The sequence below is a fragment of the Numida meleagris genome, chromosome 1 (assembly GCF_002078875.1).
Source record: "Numida meleagris isolate 19003 breed g44 Domestic line chromosome 1, NumMel1.0, whole genome shotgun sequence".
In the NCBI taxonomy this organism is placed as follows: Eukaryota; Metazoa; Chordata; class Aves; order Galliformes; family Numididae; genus Numida; species Numida meleagris.
Window position 1 is genome coordinate 106,897,232 of NC_034409.1, and position 15,048 is coordinate 106,912,279.

Genomic DNA, 15,048 nt, shown 5'->3' on the forward strand with positions numbered 1-15,048 from the left:
AGAGAGTTGTGTAGCTACAGGAGTGAACTGACAGGGGGAGGAGGGGGAAAAGGGCTTTTGAGATCAGGTCAAGCACGCAGCATTCTTAAAACGTGGATTTTTCTCACTACTATCCTGCAAATGTAGAAGTACCAGAGTGAGACAGAGGCTTTCCTGTTAGACTGCTGCTGGCTCTGCCTGCTACTGAAAGATGGTGTCTTTGACAAAAGGAAGACTTAAAATAAAGCAATATTTGTGAGGCAAGAGATACCTCCTAGTCTACACTCAGGAGTGTTAGGAGTGGATTTCATAAGGTGTGTTGAAGTTTGAAATGTGACCTTTGATTAGTTATATTATTTCCAGCTGGCACAGTAAACATGGACAGTGACTCATGGTATAGAAGTTTGTATGTGCGGCATGAGGAAGGTTAGATTAGCTAGGGCAAGCTTTCAGTTTATTTGATGTAGCTTGGCTCTGTGTAAATGTGTAAAACTTCCAATCTTACAGATACTGCAGTGGAAGGTGGGTTTCTTTAGAGTATAGGACTTCTGAAGCTAGGCAGAAAAAAGAAATACAAATGCAATTTTTTTTTCAGACAGCAGTCTCTCTGATTCTAATGAACAACAGAAGTAAAGAAAAGGATGGACTGACAAAATAAATTGGAAGCTAATTTTGCATAGCAGAAAGCCTAGGAAAATTGAAATTCTAAACTGTACGCAGCTTCTAACTATAATAATTCATTGCATATAATACATTAACATAGGCTTACTGATTTCATTTCCTTTAAAGAAAAAAAGCAAAGCAAAAACCCCTTCTTCATATTCTGAAAAGTAATATATTAGCATGATGTGTCCTTTTCTCCTTTTTCATTTTTCTAAAACAAAACAACAGCAAAAAACCTTCTGAAATGTTTAACATAGAACTGTTGTTCTAAGAAATACTGGTAAACAGAACAGACACAGCAGACGTTTAACCTAAGACACTTGAGGTGGATGGTTTTTTGTTAGTTTTTTTTTTTTTTCAGTGAGGTATTTGTCTGTTCTATGGGGAAAGTTTAGCTTCAGGTCAACTGAAACAATTTGACAGTGTTTTCCTTTACTTCAGGAATGAAGTGTGGTTAAGCACATGGGTATTAGTGCGTAGATGCTAACTAAGGAGTAGTTGGCTGGGGACAGTGAAACCCTTTATGGCTGGCAGGTATTCCTGTGTTTTGAAACAGCTGTGCAGTCCTTCCCAATCTCCACTGCCCTCCTGTTTACAAAAGAGCTCTTTCCTTTCCCTGGGTCTTTGTTTGGCACATACAGCCCCATGAACTCATAGCTCTATCATATGGCTGGCCATTGCTCCACAGAGCTCAGAATCCTGCCCAGCAGTGCCCAGCAAGTCTGCTCTGCTGTGACTACACTTGGTGCTTTCAAACCAGGAATGAGCTCCAGGTTCAGAAGGTGACTGTGAAATCTGTCATGGCATTCACAAGCCTATCTCCAAGACGGGCTGGTGGTTGAAACAGTCTTCAGGCATTTCTTCTGATTCTTGTTAGCTGTCGGATTATTGAATTAATAGCTATCTCTCCAACACCTTGACTCTGTGTTTACTGGGGAAGAAGTGAGCTTTGGATAAGATGCTGACTAATTCAGATGTAGCACAAAGCTCAGATGTAGCACAAAGCTCAGATGTAGCCCATCTCTCTAAACCAAGGCTGAGTGGGCAGTGGGATTCCTAGTGAGCCTTGCAGTAAGACGGGAGTGTTGGTCTCAGTGGTATTCAGCCTACGCTCTCTCTTGTCTCTCAGTGCTGTACTGTAATTAGTGGAAAATTGATGAATTTAATTCCCGTACACCTACTAACAGGTGGAAACTTCTTTCTGGTTTAATGGAGGCTTTGTGCATACTTAATGTGTAACTGCCTGATGTTTTCTGCTTTCATTCTTACATTTCAGGATGTGTTTGTGTTTTGGCATGCTGTTTTTTTTTGTTGTTGTTGTTGTTTTTTTTTAATCTTACATTTATCTAAGCATGTCGTAATCTTTTAATTCACAAACATGCTTAGAAAAATAGAAAATATATATATTTTTCCTCACTGAAATTTGGAAGCACATTGGACTGTTCTTAGTAACAACTAATTGTCTACATCACATTAGAAGTAGAAGTTCATGCATTGCTGCCTACAGTGGGAAAGGCTGGAGAGGACCCTATAAGCTTACATTCCGTTAAAAGACAGTCACAGTTTTCCCCAATCTTGCAAACAGTTCAAGCCTTCCATTGTTTATTTACAGATATTCCTGGACCTCCAGATGATTGTTGTTAATGAATCTTCTCTGAGTTTTCCAGATTTTCCTCAAAACACAATACCTAGAACAAGGCATGACTTCAGTTGAGGTATAGCTGTTTTGATGAATGAGGGAGTTGTTTCACACACATTTTTGTCAGCTATTTGGTGTCCAAGTCAGTGATACAGGAGAGGAACTTGTGTCTGGAAGAAAACAGAAAAAAAGGTCAATCTTTTCTGAAAAGGCAGTGAGACAAAATTGCTACGACTCACGCAGCACTAAGATAAATAAGTAATTGCTCATGTTCAACAGTGAAGCATGTTCATATAACATGAATAGGATGGATGTGTTGTGTGATGAATCTAGACACAGCAAATGAATTCCAGCTTGAAAAATAAGATACCACATGAGACAGCATGTGCAGGAAGAATGTTAATGTTTAGGAAACTGAAGGAAATGGTGGGAAGGAGGGCAAGAAATGAAGAATAGATATTTTCCTTTGTTACCAGGATTGATTGGCTGACTATTTTTTTTTTTGTCTTTAAACCATAATAGCCTTCCCTTATTGTCAAAATGATAATATATATAAAGCACTTCCTGTAATATTTCTCTTCAAAATGACTATTCATCAGTCCCAGAGTCAGATGTTAATATTTCAAGTCACAATTTAGTTTAGCAAGTTTATACTTCAGAGTAATCAGTCATCTTTAGCATTTGTGCTTTTAATACAAATCTGAACTACAGAAGCACATAGCTCTCTTAAACAGGGAAAGATTGGCTAATCCTGATAGTACTTTTCATCTTCTGGCAAAGAAAGAAATTATTGCATTTCCAAGGGGAAAAAAAAGTATTTTTCCCAGTCCAGCAGTTCAGATCATGAGAAGATTTGGGGCAGGAGACTGTCTTCTGTCAGCCTGATGCAGATGTGATGGTGGCCGGTGACAGAAGAGTGCCTTAGGAGGCGGGTGGTGGCGGTAGAGTGAAGGTAAAGGTTGTGTAAGTATGAGATCACAACTCAGATCCTGACATCATTTGGCTATGTGGTGGGGGAAAACGACAGCAAATGCTGAACAAGTTCTGGTGGAGTTGATCTACTGCAGCCCTGAAGAGCCTCCATTTACAATTTGTTCTCCCACTTACTCCATAACCTACAAATACACCACACTTCCTCTGACAGACTTCTGCTCTCATCAGAGCAGGAATTATCTTCAGTAATATGCTTGACTGTGTGGTTTGGCCATGTTTTCATGCTGCAATAGTTCACCACCTCCTGTGTCCCTAAGGATGACGTTGCAGTAAAACATGGGCACCACCTGCTTAACAAACTTGATTAGAAAATCATTAATCTCTTTTCCATTTTGATTTCTTGCACCACCTCTCTTATCTCAGCTGTGTAGTTAAACCTTTCTCAAGAGGAAGTAGCAAAGAATTTGTCTGTTGATTCCTGTGAGGTGACTTCCCTCAAAGCACCATTTGGAAATTCTCCTCCTAGATCCAACATAATGTGTGGGCTTCCCACTTCCTCATTCTCCACAAAGGTGAAGTGTCATATGGTCCAAGCCACAGAGTTGGGTAGGGAATTTATCCAGTATCACCAGTGGTGTGCAACAGTCAGTCAAACAGCTGAGTTAATTTCTGCATTTCTCTGCTCAGCACTGATGAGGCCATGCCTGGAGTGCTGGGCTCCCCAGTACAAGAGAGGCATGGATGTATTGGAGAGAGCCCAACAGAGTGCCACCAAGATGATGAAGGAACTGAAGCACCTCCTCCTATGAGGAGAGGCTGAGAGCTGGGGCTGCTCAGCCTGGAGATGAGGAGGTTCAAGGGAGCTCATCAGTGTGTATAAATACCTGAAGGGTGAGTGCAAAGAGCCCAGTGCTAGGATATCAGGGAATGGGCACAAACTGGGACACAGGAGGTTCCATCTAACTTTCAGGAAGCACTTCTTCACTGTGTGGGTGACGGAGCACTGGCACAGGTTGCCCTGAGAGGCTGTAGAGTCTCCTTAGAGATATTCGAAATTTGTCTGGACTTGGACCTGGGCAATCTGCTGTAGTTGGCCCTGCTTGAGTAGGGGTTGGATGAGGTGACCTCCAGTGGTTTCTTCCCGCCTCAGTCTTGTGATTCTGTGAAGTGCTGCAGAATAACAAGGACTAAGCTGCTCAAGTCCGGGGACTGCTTAACGAGCCATGAAAAACTGCAAAATCCTGTCCCTGCTCCAGTGTTCAGCAGCAGTGTACCAGTCTTTTGTACAGACTGACAAACACACCCTTTTTTTTTGTTTCAGTCCTGCCTGTCCAGTGAAAAAGACATCATTCTATAAGCAGAAATGGTTCATCACAAAGGCTTTCAGTTTATGTGCAGCTTTGCAGGCCCCTGCATCTAGACACACTTCCAAAGATTCCTCTGATTCATGTTTTAATTAGGTTTTATTTCTTTATCTCAAAAGGAAGAGATGAAGAATCTGCATTAAAGCTTAGTCTTTTGAATGTATTAGAAAGTAGGCTGTAAATGGTAATTCTGGATAACACCGAAAATAGTGTATAGTAACTGTGCTTAAGAAGCCACAGTATATTGTAACGTTATTAATTTGTAGAAACAAATTGCTGAAATAACCTGACTGACAGTCTATGCCAATAATTACACATAATAACTGTGGGCAAACACAGCATATAGTTGCTAGAGTGTTTTCTGTTTTGTGTGATGGCTCTAAGCAATTCTTGCCAGATGGGCTGGTAATGTAATTAGGAATCGTTGTGTTAAATGAGGCAGTATTTAAATTGGCAACTAATTTTCCTATCTATTAACCAGCTTAAAAAAGAAGAACTGTTACCCAAATGATTTCTAGCTGCTAATCCCTAACAAAGTAGCATAGCATTTCTGTGCACTTTTTTTAAGCACTGTCTAGGAGATTATTTTCTGTAGGGCCTAGTATGTGTGGGACAAAAGAAGGGAGAGAGGGAGTTAAGATATGTTACAGTTTCAGGAGTTTTTAGATGGGATGGACTTCTACTAAGACAGAATATCATGGTATGTGGCAACAGCTCACAAGCCAGTAATGGGATGCTTCCAATTTATAAGTCTCTAAATGTGGACAGAAAATGTTTTTACTTTGTGATAGCTTACTGTGTGGCATACTCCATCAAGGAGAGTAGGACTATAAGCCCTATTTTGAGCATATGTGTGGGAGAAATCATGAAAACACAGCAGGACAAGATTGTGAATGGCATATGAATGTTAGTAGTGTGTAATGTTCACTCTTTACTGGGGGAGGGAGAGAGGAGAATACAATGGCAGGCTCCTGGGTCAAGTAGAAATCCCAGGGAAGATATGATCATTTGTGGTTTTCATTGCGATGTCTTACAGATCCAGCTTCATTGGACCTACTGGCTTGTGGAATGGAAACTATCAGTTGCCTAACATTAAGTTTTTGACTGAACTCCAGAGTGTCTGGTGAAAAAGCAAGAAGAGTTACAGGCATTGGCATCACTGAGACATGGTGGGATGGCTCTCATGACTGGAATGTAGCAATAGACGTGTATAAACTCTTTGCAAAGACTGGCAGGGTAGAAGGGGAGAGAATGTTTCCTTCTACATTAACAACCAGCTGAAGTCCATGGAGCTTCACGTGGAGATGGATGAGGAGCTAACAGAGCGCTTATGGGTTAGGGTTAAAAGGAAGGCAGGGGAAGTAGACACTGTAGTGGGGTTCTGCTACAGGCCTCCTGACCAGGAAGACTAAGTGGATAAGGCTCTATAAACAGATAGGAGCAGCTTCACGTTCACAAAACATGGTCCTCATGGGAGACTTCAACCACCCTGATTTTTTGTTGGAAGGACAATACAGCAGGGCACCAGCAATCGAAAAGGTTCCTGGAATGTGTCGATAATAATTTCATCTTCCAAGTGGTACAGAAACCCATGAGAAAAGGTGCTATGCTGGACCTTGTCTTCACCAGTGAGGAGAAACTAGTGAGTAAAATAAAGCTCAGTGGCAGCCTTGGCTGCAGTGACCACGAAATGGTAAAGGTCAAGATCCGTAGGGTGTCAAAGAGGGTGCACGGCAAGCTTGCTACTCTGGACTTGAGGAGAGCAGACTTCAAACTCTTTGGGGAACTGCCTGGCAGGATGACTTGTGGTAAAACCCTGGAGGGAAGAGGGGTCCAAGAAAGCTGGTAAGTATTCAAGGGCCATCTCCTCCAAGCCCAGGAGCAGTGCATCCCGAGAAAAAGGAAGGCAGGCAAGAATGCCAGGAGGCCTCCATGGATCAACAAGGAGCTCCTGGACTTACTTAAGTGCAAAAAGAAAATCTATAGGGAGTGGAAGCAGGAACCGGTTGCCTGGGAGTACTACAAAGAAGTTGTCCTAGCAGCCAGGAATCAGGTTAGGAAAGCTAAAACCCAGATAGAATTAAATCTAGCCAGGGACATAAAGGGAAATGAGAAGAAATTCTACAGGTGTATCAGTGATAAAAGGAAGGCCAGGGAAGATGTGGACCTTCTCCGTAAGGAAACTGAAGACCTGGTCACGAGGGATACAGAGAAAGCTGAGGTGCTCAATTACTGTTATGCCTCAGTCTTCACTGGCAAAGGTTCTAGCCACACTGCCCAAGCTGCAGAAAGAAAAGGTAAGAACCTGGAGAAGGAAGATCTGCCTGCTGTAAGTGAAGATCAGGTTCAAGACCATCTAAAGAACCTGAAGGTGCACATGTTTGTGGGATTCAATGAGATCCACCCATGGGTTCTGAGGGAACTAGCGGATGAAGTTGCCAAGCTGCTATCCATCATATTTGAAAGGTCATAGCAGTCTGGTGAAGTTCCCCTGATTGGAAAAGGGGAAACATAACCCTCATTTTCAAGAAGGAAAAAAAAGAAGATCCAGGGAACTACAATCAGTCTCACCTCTGTGTCTGGCAAGATCATGGAGCAGATCCTCCTGAAGATCCTACTATGGCACATGGAAAATAAAGATAAGGTGATTGGTGGTAACCAGTATGGCTTCAGCAAGAGCAAGTCATACCTGACAAACTTGGTGGCCTTTTATGATGGAGTTATAGCATCAGTGGATAAAGAAAGAGCAACTGATGTCATCTACCTGGACTTGTGCAAAGAGTTTGACACTGTCCCGCAAGACATCCTTGTTGCCAAATTGGAGAAAAACAGATTTGATGGATGGACCACTCACTGGATAAAGAATTGGCTGGAACTCAGAGAGTTGTGGTCAATGGTCAGTGTTCAAGTGGAGACTGATGACAAGTCGCATCCCTCAGGGATTGGTGTTGGTACCAGTGATATTTAATATTTTTGTAGGTGACATGGACAGTGGGATTTAGTGCACCCTCAGCAAGTTTGCAGACGACACCAAGCTGAATGGTGCAGCTGACGTGCTAGAGGGAAGGGATGCCATCCAGAGGGACCTGGACAGGCTTGAGAGGTGGGTCCATGCCAACTTCATGAAGTTCAGCAAGGCCAAGTGCAAGGTCCTGCGCCTCCGTTAGGGTAACCCCAAGCACAAATACAGGTTGGGCGGAAAATGGCTTGAGTGCAGCCCTGAGGAGAAGGATTTGAGGGTGTCGGTTGATGAAAGATTCAACATGAGCTGGCAGTGTGCGCTTGCAGCCCAGAAGGCCAAGCATATCTTGGGTTGCATCAGGAAAAGTGTGACCAGCAGGGTGAGGGAGGTGGTTCTGCCCCTCTACTCTGCTCCTGTGAGACCCCACCTGGAGTACTGCAGCCAGTTCTGGGGCTCCCAACATGTGAAGGACATGGAGCTGTTGGAGTGGGTCCAGAGGAGGGCCACAAAGATGATCAGAGGGCTGGAACACCTCCCCTGTAGGAACAGGCTGAGAGAGATGGGGAGAAGAGAAGTCTCTGGAGGGACCTCATAGCGGCCTTCCAGTACCTGAAGGGGGCCTACAGGAAAGCTGAGGAGGGACTTTTTCTAAGGGCATGTAGCAACAGAACAAGGGGAAATGGCTTTAAACTGGAAGAGGGTAGATTTAGACTAAATATCAGGAAGAAATTCTTTATTTTGAAGGTGATGAGACACTGGAACAGATTGTCCAGAGAGGTTGTGGATGTCTCCTCCCTGGAAGCATTCAAGGCCAGGCTGGATGGGACTTTGAGCAACCAGGTGTAGAGGGAGGTGTCCCTGCCTATAGCAGGGAAGCACTTACAGTCACAGGCAGAGCATGAGCCTGAACCTCAGAGAGAGGAAGCTTTGCTGAATGAAAAAGATGACAAGATGAAAAAAAAAAAAAAAAAAGACCCTTTTTTCCTGACACAAAAATACAGCAATATTAGGCAGTGGAAAACTTAAAAAAATAAAGACATAGTGATGAGTTAAATTATTAAACAGTTGAGTGAGTATACAGTAAGTCCTATTTGATGCTGGCAGTGAATCAAGCACTGGAAAGTTTGAGAGATCCTTGAAGTATTGACAGTGTATTTGACTTCCACTTGAAATGAATCATTACAACTGTTTTTTTTTTCAGTGTCTCCACCCATTCAGAGTAGAAAACAATGCAGAAGATACATGGCCTAAGGAGACTTCTGCCTCCCTGTTGATGCATTTCAGTGTTCATGACTTTCAGTAAACAGGTTTTCAGTTGTTTGGGTTTTTTTAAGCACAACTTAATGGCGTGTAGATAGGGTGCCAGATTTCCTCTGTAAGTTTTTCATGGCAGAGGTGGATGTTCCTGTCTTGCTCACTTGATACCCAGGCATCACTATGAATCTCCTATTAGTAATCATATCAGTTCTGCTTCTGTATGAAGCATACTATTCACAAAATAATAATCTCCAGGTATGAGATAGGTATAGATTCCGACAGCTGTAGTAAAGGTGACCTTCAGTGGAAAAAAGGCTTTTACGTTTGCTGTATAGATCTGAAGCAGAACTTGGAAATGGCAACAAAAAAAAAAACAAAAGAAAGAAAGAAATAATGGTAGGCTTTCCTTTTGTGCCTCAGAAAGTGAAAGGAAGAGAGTCTTACGTGGTTTTTAATACTGGGCATGTCATAACTCAGCAGCATTTGGGACATTTCTCCTTTGTAGCCTCATTCGAGGCATGGAGCTGTGTCATGGGGGGGTCAGGTGGGGATTAAGGCAAGGGTCTGCACCAGAGGACAGTGGGCATGGAACAGGCTGCCCAGGGCAGTGGGCACGGCTCCGAGTGCCGGAGTTCAGGAAGTGTTTGGACAATGCTCTCAGACATAGGGTCTGAATTTTGGGTGGTGCTGTGTGGAGCCCAGAGTTGGACCTGTGGGGCCCTTCCAGCTCCGGATATTCTATGATTCAACTATGCCTCTCTGATCTTGGCTATCGCAAAATACAACTTCATCTAATGGTTTCTGAAAAAACATGGCAATGGCTAAATAATCAGCTGTAAGAGACAGACAGCTTTGATTCTTGGTCTCTCATGCTTTGCCAGGAGGCCATTGAGGAGAATGCTCCCACCACTGTTGGCTCTCCCTCAGCATCAGTGCCTTCTTTCCCTGCTGCAGATAGGTGAAGGGATGAGTTTAGGTGCTGTGGAGTTCAGGCTTCGTTAGCAAGCAGGATGGTAAAATGTGATGGCTGTCACCTCCACCTGCTGTGATCTGGGCCCAGTTGACCTCTGGAGATGGAGTAGGGCAGGCCTTGGGCCTTGGGCCTTGAGAACTCTGGCTGCTGCCCTGTGATTCATCAGAGCTGGTCTGAAGCTGCCCAGCAGCCCTGTTACACTGGCAGAGAACTGGCACAGAATAACACAGGCTCTGGCAGCAACAACATGAAAGTGGCTCTTAATGAGATGGAGAGGCACTAAAGAAAGTTCAGAGCCAAAGGGCAGTGGGAAGAGAAGGAGCGCTCAGTCAGTTATACCCACCCCAAAATGATCTGCTAATCACTGCTGCCATTGTGAGGACCACAATAAATCTGTGTCTGCCCTGGCCGCCCACGTCTCATTATGCACAAACATGCAGATCAGGAATGTCAGCCTCAATAGTGATTTGTCGTGTGAGCGTGGCTGCAGCCGAGTGGGCTGGGACCTGCATGGTTAGCTGTCTTTGTGTTTTCTTTTTTCTTTTTTTTTTTCTTGTGGGGGTATCAGTTTGCTTGTGGAAATGTTGATTCGCTCTGTCCTGTGGGCAGTAAACTTGCCCTTTTTCTCAGTGATTTGTGAATTCCGTGATGTTAACGTTTTATACAAGGTGGGGAGGGGAAGAAATATCTTTCATATGTGTCATAGTTAGTGATTGAGCTTTTGTTTGTGTGTTTTTTTTCCAGTCCTCCTCCATGTACAGTGTCATGCATATTACTGAGGCTAGGGCAATACCTACATGTATTTATGCAGCTGATATACAGTGCCCATTACTCAAACATCACAGACTGCCTTGGTAATGCTAATTAATTTAAGCCCCGCAGCACCCCTTTGAGGCAACTTTTGTTGGTCCTAATAGATGCATGCATTGTAGCTGCTCTTTGTTATTTATTTTTAATATGATTTCTATCCCAGAGGGGAAAAGAGGGAAAAAAAAAGTAATAACTCTTACTTTCATAGATAGTTGACGGAATGTTAGATTTTAATCTCAGCAAAACAATGTATGAAGTAAACTGTGGATTTTATTGCAAGTCATGCCTCAGAGGTTCTCGTTTTCTTTTAAAGCCTCAGTTCCTGGAGCCAGGTGAACTTAAATTTGTCCTTTTGTTTTTGAAAGTCTGTCTAGCTTGTGAGTGATTGCAAAATAAATTTTAATGTATTGTCTCCACTTAGTCTAAAATCTGAGATGCAGTGAGGTAGATAAATAACTTGACGACTAAGGTTGTGGTTTTGTTTACATTTAGTCTTAACATTTTTGCATGATTAGGACTGGGAATGCCAATGACAAGTGCATGTAGTTCAAAAGAGAGTCCCATTATCAGTTGGTTTTGTGTTTGTTTTCTTCAGATCTCTGCAGTCCCGTATTGTATAGGTAAAACAGGGGCAACCCACTATTTCCTTCCCCTCCATGTGCAAACCAAAAATGTTTTTAAACATTAACTCACACTTTTTTTGACTGCTCATTGTAAAATCTATCAAAGAAGTATTCAGCGTATCTTCTTCAAGTGCTTTATCCTCCTTTGTCTTTATGCTCCTTTCTCAACTCGATCCTGTTCTGCCACCTCCTTTGCCAACACTAAGTTCATTTACTGTATCTTTCTCTCTTACCCTTCCCACATCTACTTTTGGTGTTCAGCCTTGAATCTTAAGAACTGATGAGGGCTGCAGAAGTGGTGAGTTCAAGCTGGATTCAAACCACAGGCAAACCAGTCCTGATGTCTACCTCCCACTGGAAAATTCTTAATTCCTTAACATTGTTATAGGGGCAGGTGTCTGCTATTGCCTAGAGCATAATTTCACAATCATTTTGGGGCCAATCTGAGATCCCATTGTCACCAAAGGAGGCAATCACCATTTTCTAGTATCTGCTCCTACCACCTCCTGTCAAGTAGCTGTCTGAGATGACAGATGACTAATTTTTTGTAACTGTAGGTGAGGAAACTGATCTGATTTGCAGCACAGCCATGTGGATACTAGTGCTTGTGCCAAGAAGCCATGGGAAACACACAGCCAAGAGCAGTCAAAAACATGACCACCAGTTTTGGTAGTGGTACAGTCTCTTTCTGGCTTAAATTATCATTTAATGGCTCGCCCAAGCTGTACTTTCAAGGTGATCCTGCATCTCAGCTCGTTCACATGCTGTGACCTTCTGCTTTGTGCTAGTACAAGCACTTTCCTGCAGCTGTGGTGAACCAGATGGGTCATCTGAGCCAAATAGAGAAAGAGAAAATTTCATTTTTTTCTGTGTTTTCATTAGGCAGTTTTTGGCATACATTATCCTCTCAATTAACTGAACAAGTGGCCTTCTCTAAGGCTGCCTTCCAATCAGTGCTTTTCACTGTGCTTATAAATCTGCCCTCCTCCTGTTCCCAGGCAGCGAAGACTGTGGTAGGTTGCCACTGCTTGGAAGGAGTTATGCCTTCTTATGCTTTCCAAGCTTCGTGTTTATGCTTATTTCTGCTCTGACTGGCACTCAGCCCTCTACCTAGAAACCTCATCAGCCCTACAGCAAGCAGTGCTTTAAACAGGACACAAAGCAGTATGTGTCCTGGACAAGGCAGGTCGCTGGGACACATGGATTGGGCCAAAAAGAAATTTGAGGTGGTCATAAATTAATTTGCTGTGCAAATACGGGCTTGGTGGGTGTTCCCCCTTCCATGACCATGACTATTTTAAAGCATTTAATCATAATCAGCTGTTCTGGAGGGGCCACAGCAACGTGTCTTCCCCAAAAGTTAACAGTTTGTATTTATTTTCAGAGCAACTTTCATCTTCATTCTTAAACTAAAGGTAGTTTAGACAAAAAAAGAAAATAATGATTTTTTTGTTTGTTTAGTTGAATATGAAAACCACCTCTCCTTTCTTCTGTTTCGGCAGTTAAATATTCTGGTTGACACTGGAAGCAGTAATTTTGCTGTAGCAGGTGTGCCTGATCCTGATGTCACCTCCTACTTCAATACAGCTCTGTAAGTACCTGTTCTGCACGCTGTGGTGGGATAGGATGTCTTTGAGATTCTGACTCCTCCTTGCACAAGAGGATGATCAGGCAGTTCACGGGGCTTCTATGACATCCCATTGAGAGTGAGATGTTTTCTTCCTGAGCCAGAAGGTTGGCTGTCCCCAATGCAGAGTCCACCATTTGACACAAATGTTCTCACTGATGACAGCAAAACAGATCTGGGCCCTGTGCTGATTAGAGCTGGGGAAAAAGGAAGATTACAGTGTAAAAATTATTTGCAAAATCACACCAGCTTCAGCCAGTTTCTTGTCTAAATAGTCTTGGAAGGAATTAAAAGTTTAAATTTACTTTCTTTTTTGTTTAAAAACAATAATTAAGTAACACTAACTTTATCTACTACTTCACATTTCATCTAAAACCAAAATTAATTAGTCAAAAACTAATTTGTTGTTTAATTTGGACAAGGTCCTCAGTCACTGATTGGGACAGACGCTGTGCTGAGTTGGGGTGTTTATAAGGTATGATTTGGAGATTTTAGTGCCTGTTACACACAAAATTTGCTATTTAACAGTAACTGACATTAGTCACAGCTAAGCACAGCTTTGTGTGAATCATTCTCCCTCCTTTCATCTTTCCTTTCTGCCCTTCTCTAGTTTCAATTATTTCAGGTAAATTTCTACAAATCGGAGTGCCTATCTTTAGTTGAACCATATGGATAAAATTACTTGGAGGACTGAGAGGCAGGAGAACATCAATATTTTCATTACTTCTTCATGTATTTTACCATAGGGTATTGTTTTTTTTCCAGTAAGGTACACTAGTGATGGAGGCAAAGCCAGTATTTCCATGCTGCCTAGTACAATAACCTTACCTCCTGTCACATATTCAGCTGTTGGTAGAGATGCTTCACATAGGTCTGAAAAGTCCAGAATTTGCACTTGAATGCTATTTCAGCGCTACTGCAGAATTTTACTTGCTACCTATCCCCTTCCATAGGTAGTGGCTATAATTATAAGAAAACTGAATTTTCAGGAACTAAAAGCAGGAGTATTCCTTCTCCCTTTTCTCTTCAGTGATGTTACTTTGTCTGGACGGGCAAGGCCTCTCTTGTAAGAACCACACACCATTGCAAACAGCAACAACAGAGGCTATGCGTTGAGAATGCTATGAAATCACTTGAAGGTTACAGCCTCTTATCAGTGTTCTCTGTGTACATTGTGTTTTGAGAACTTTGATATAAAATTAATAATGAAACCTTGAAAATTAGGCCCTGCAGAGTTGAGGGTACTTTACCAAATGATTCAAACTCAGTAATAGCAGAGAGCAATTGCGTTTAGGCAGTTCCTAGTTTGGGTTGGATTGATGCAGAACTGGAATATGCTCAGAATAAAGTACCACCATTAGCATGCTTGAACCCAGCTACATCAAGCTTCTTTCCTTTCAGGTTGTTTAGGCATAAATGTCATCTGGGGGACATCTTGGCCCCATTGTAATCAGTAAGACATTTTAACGCTAATTGAAAGAAAACTCTGTAGGTCACCTGTTACATATCCCTGCTGAGGCAGGGGGCTGTCACTAGATTGGATCACCCACGGCTGAGTCTCGTCGAGTCCTTTAAGCCTCTGAGGGTGGAGAATTCATGAACTCTGCACAGCGTGTTTCACTCATGTGCCATGCTGTCCTGTAGAGGAAATACTTCCTAATATCCAAATTGAACCTCACAAAAGAGTGTTAACCTTGACAAAAAAGGTTGTCTGTGTCATTTCTGTAGCCATCTTTCAAGTGGTTGTAAGCTGCTATGAATTCTCCTTTTAGCTTCATTTGCAAAACAAGCCCAGGTCCACTTAACTTCTCATAGGTCCTTTCTTGAGGTTCCTGACCCATTTGGCAGCCCTCTACCAGTCCATCTCCTTTTTCTCTACATCCCTGTTGAACTGGCTTCACACAGCTGGCTACAATATTCCAATTGTGGTCTCACCAGAACTGACCAGAAAAGGATAATAAACTTGTTTAGATATGTTGTCTACTGCAACCACTGCAACTGTGGTCTGTTGTAGTCTGCTATATGCACAATGCAAGTATACTGCTGGCTCTTATTCAGTCTGGTGTCCACCATCACCTGAGGTACCTTTCTGTTTCTTGTCAGCCTATCCCAATGCGTGGAGTTGTTTTCCTCAAGCTGCAAAACTTTATGCTTCTCCTCGTTGAATGCCATGAGGTTTCTGTTGCCCCACTCTTCCCATTTTTCAAAGTTCACCTGG

General features: G+C 42.7%; 1 protein-coding gene across 1 annotated transcript in view; it reads left to right on the plus strand.

The window, feature by feature from the left end:
- Positions 1-15,048, plus strand: part of BACE2 (beta-site APP-cleaving enzyme 2) — a 52,605-nt gene that overhangs the window by 10,332 nt on the left and 27,225 nt on the right. Inside the window, exon 2 of the mRNA XM_021405977.1 lies at positions 12,706-12,794. Within this exon, the coding sequence (XP_021261652.1) occupies positions 12,706-12,794 (89 nt within the window). The remainder of the gene's footprint in view (positions 1-12,705; positions 12,795-15,048) is intronic.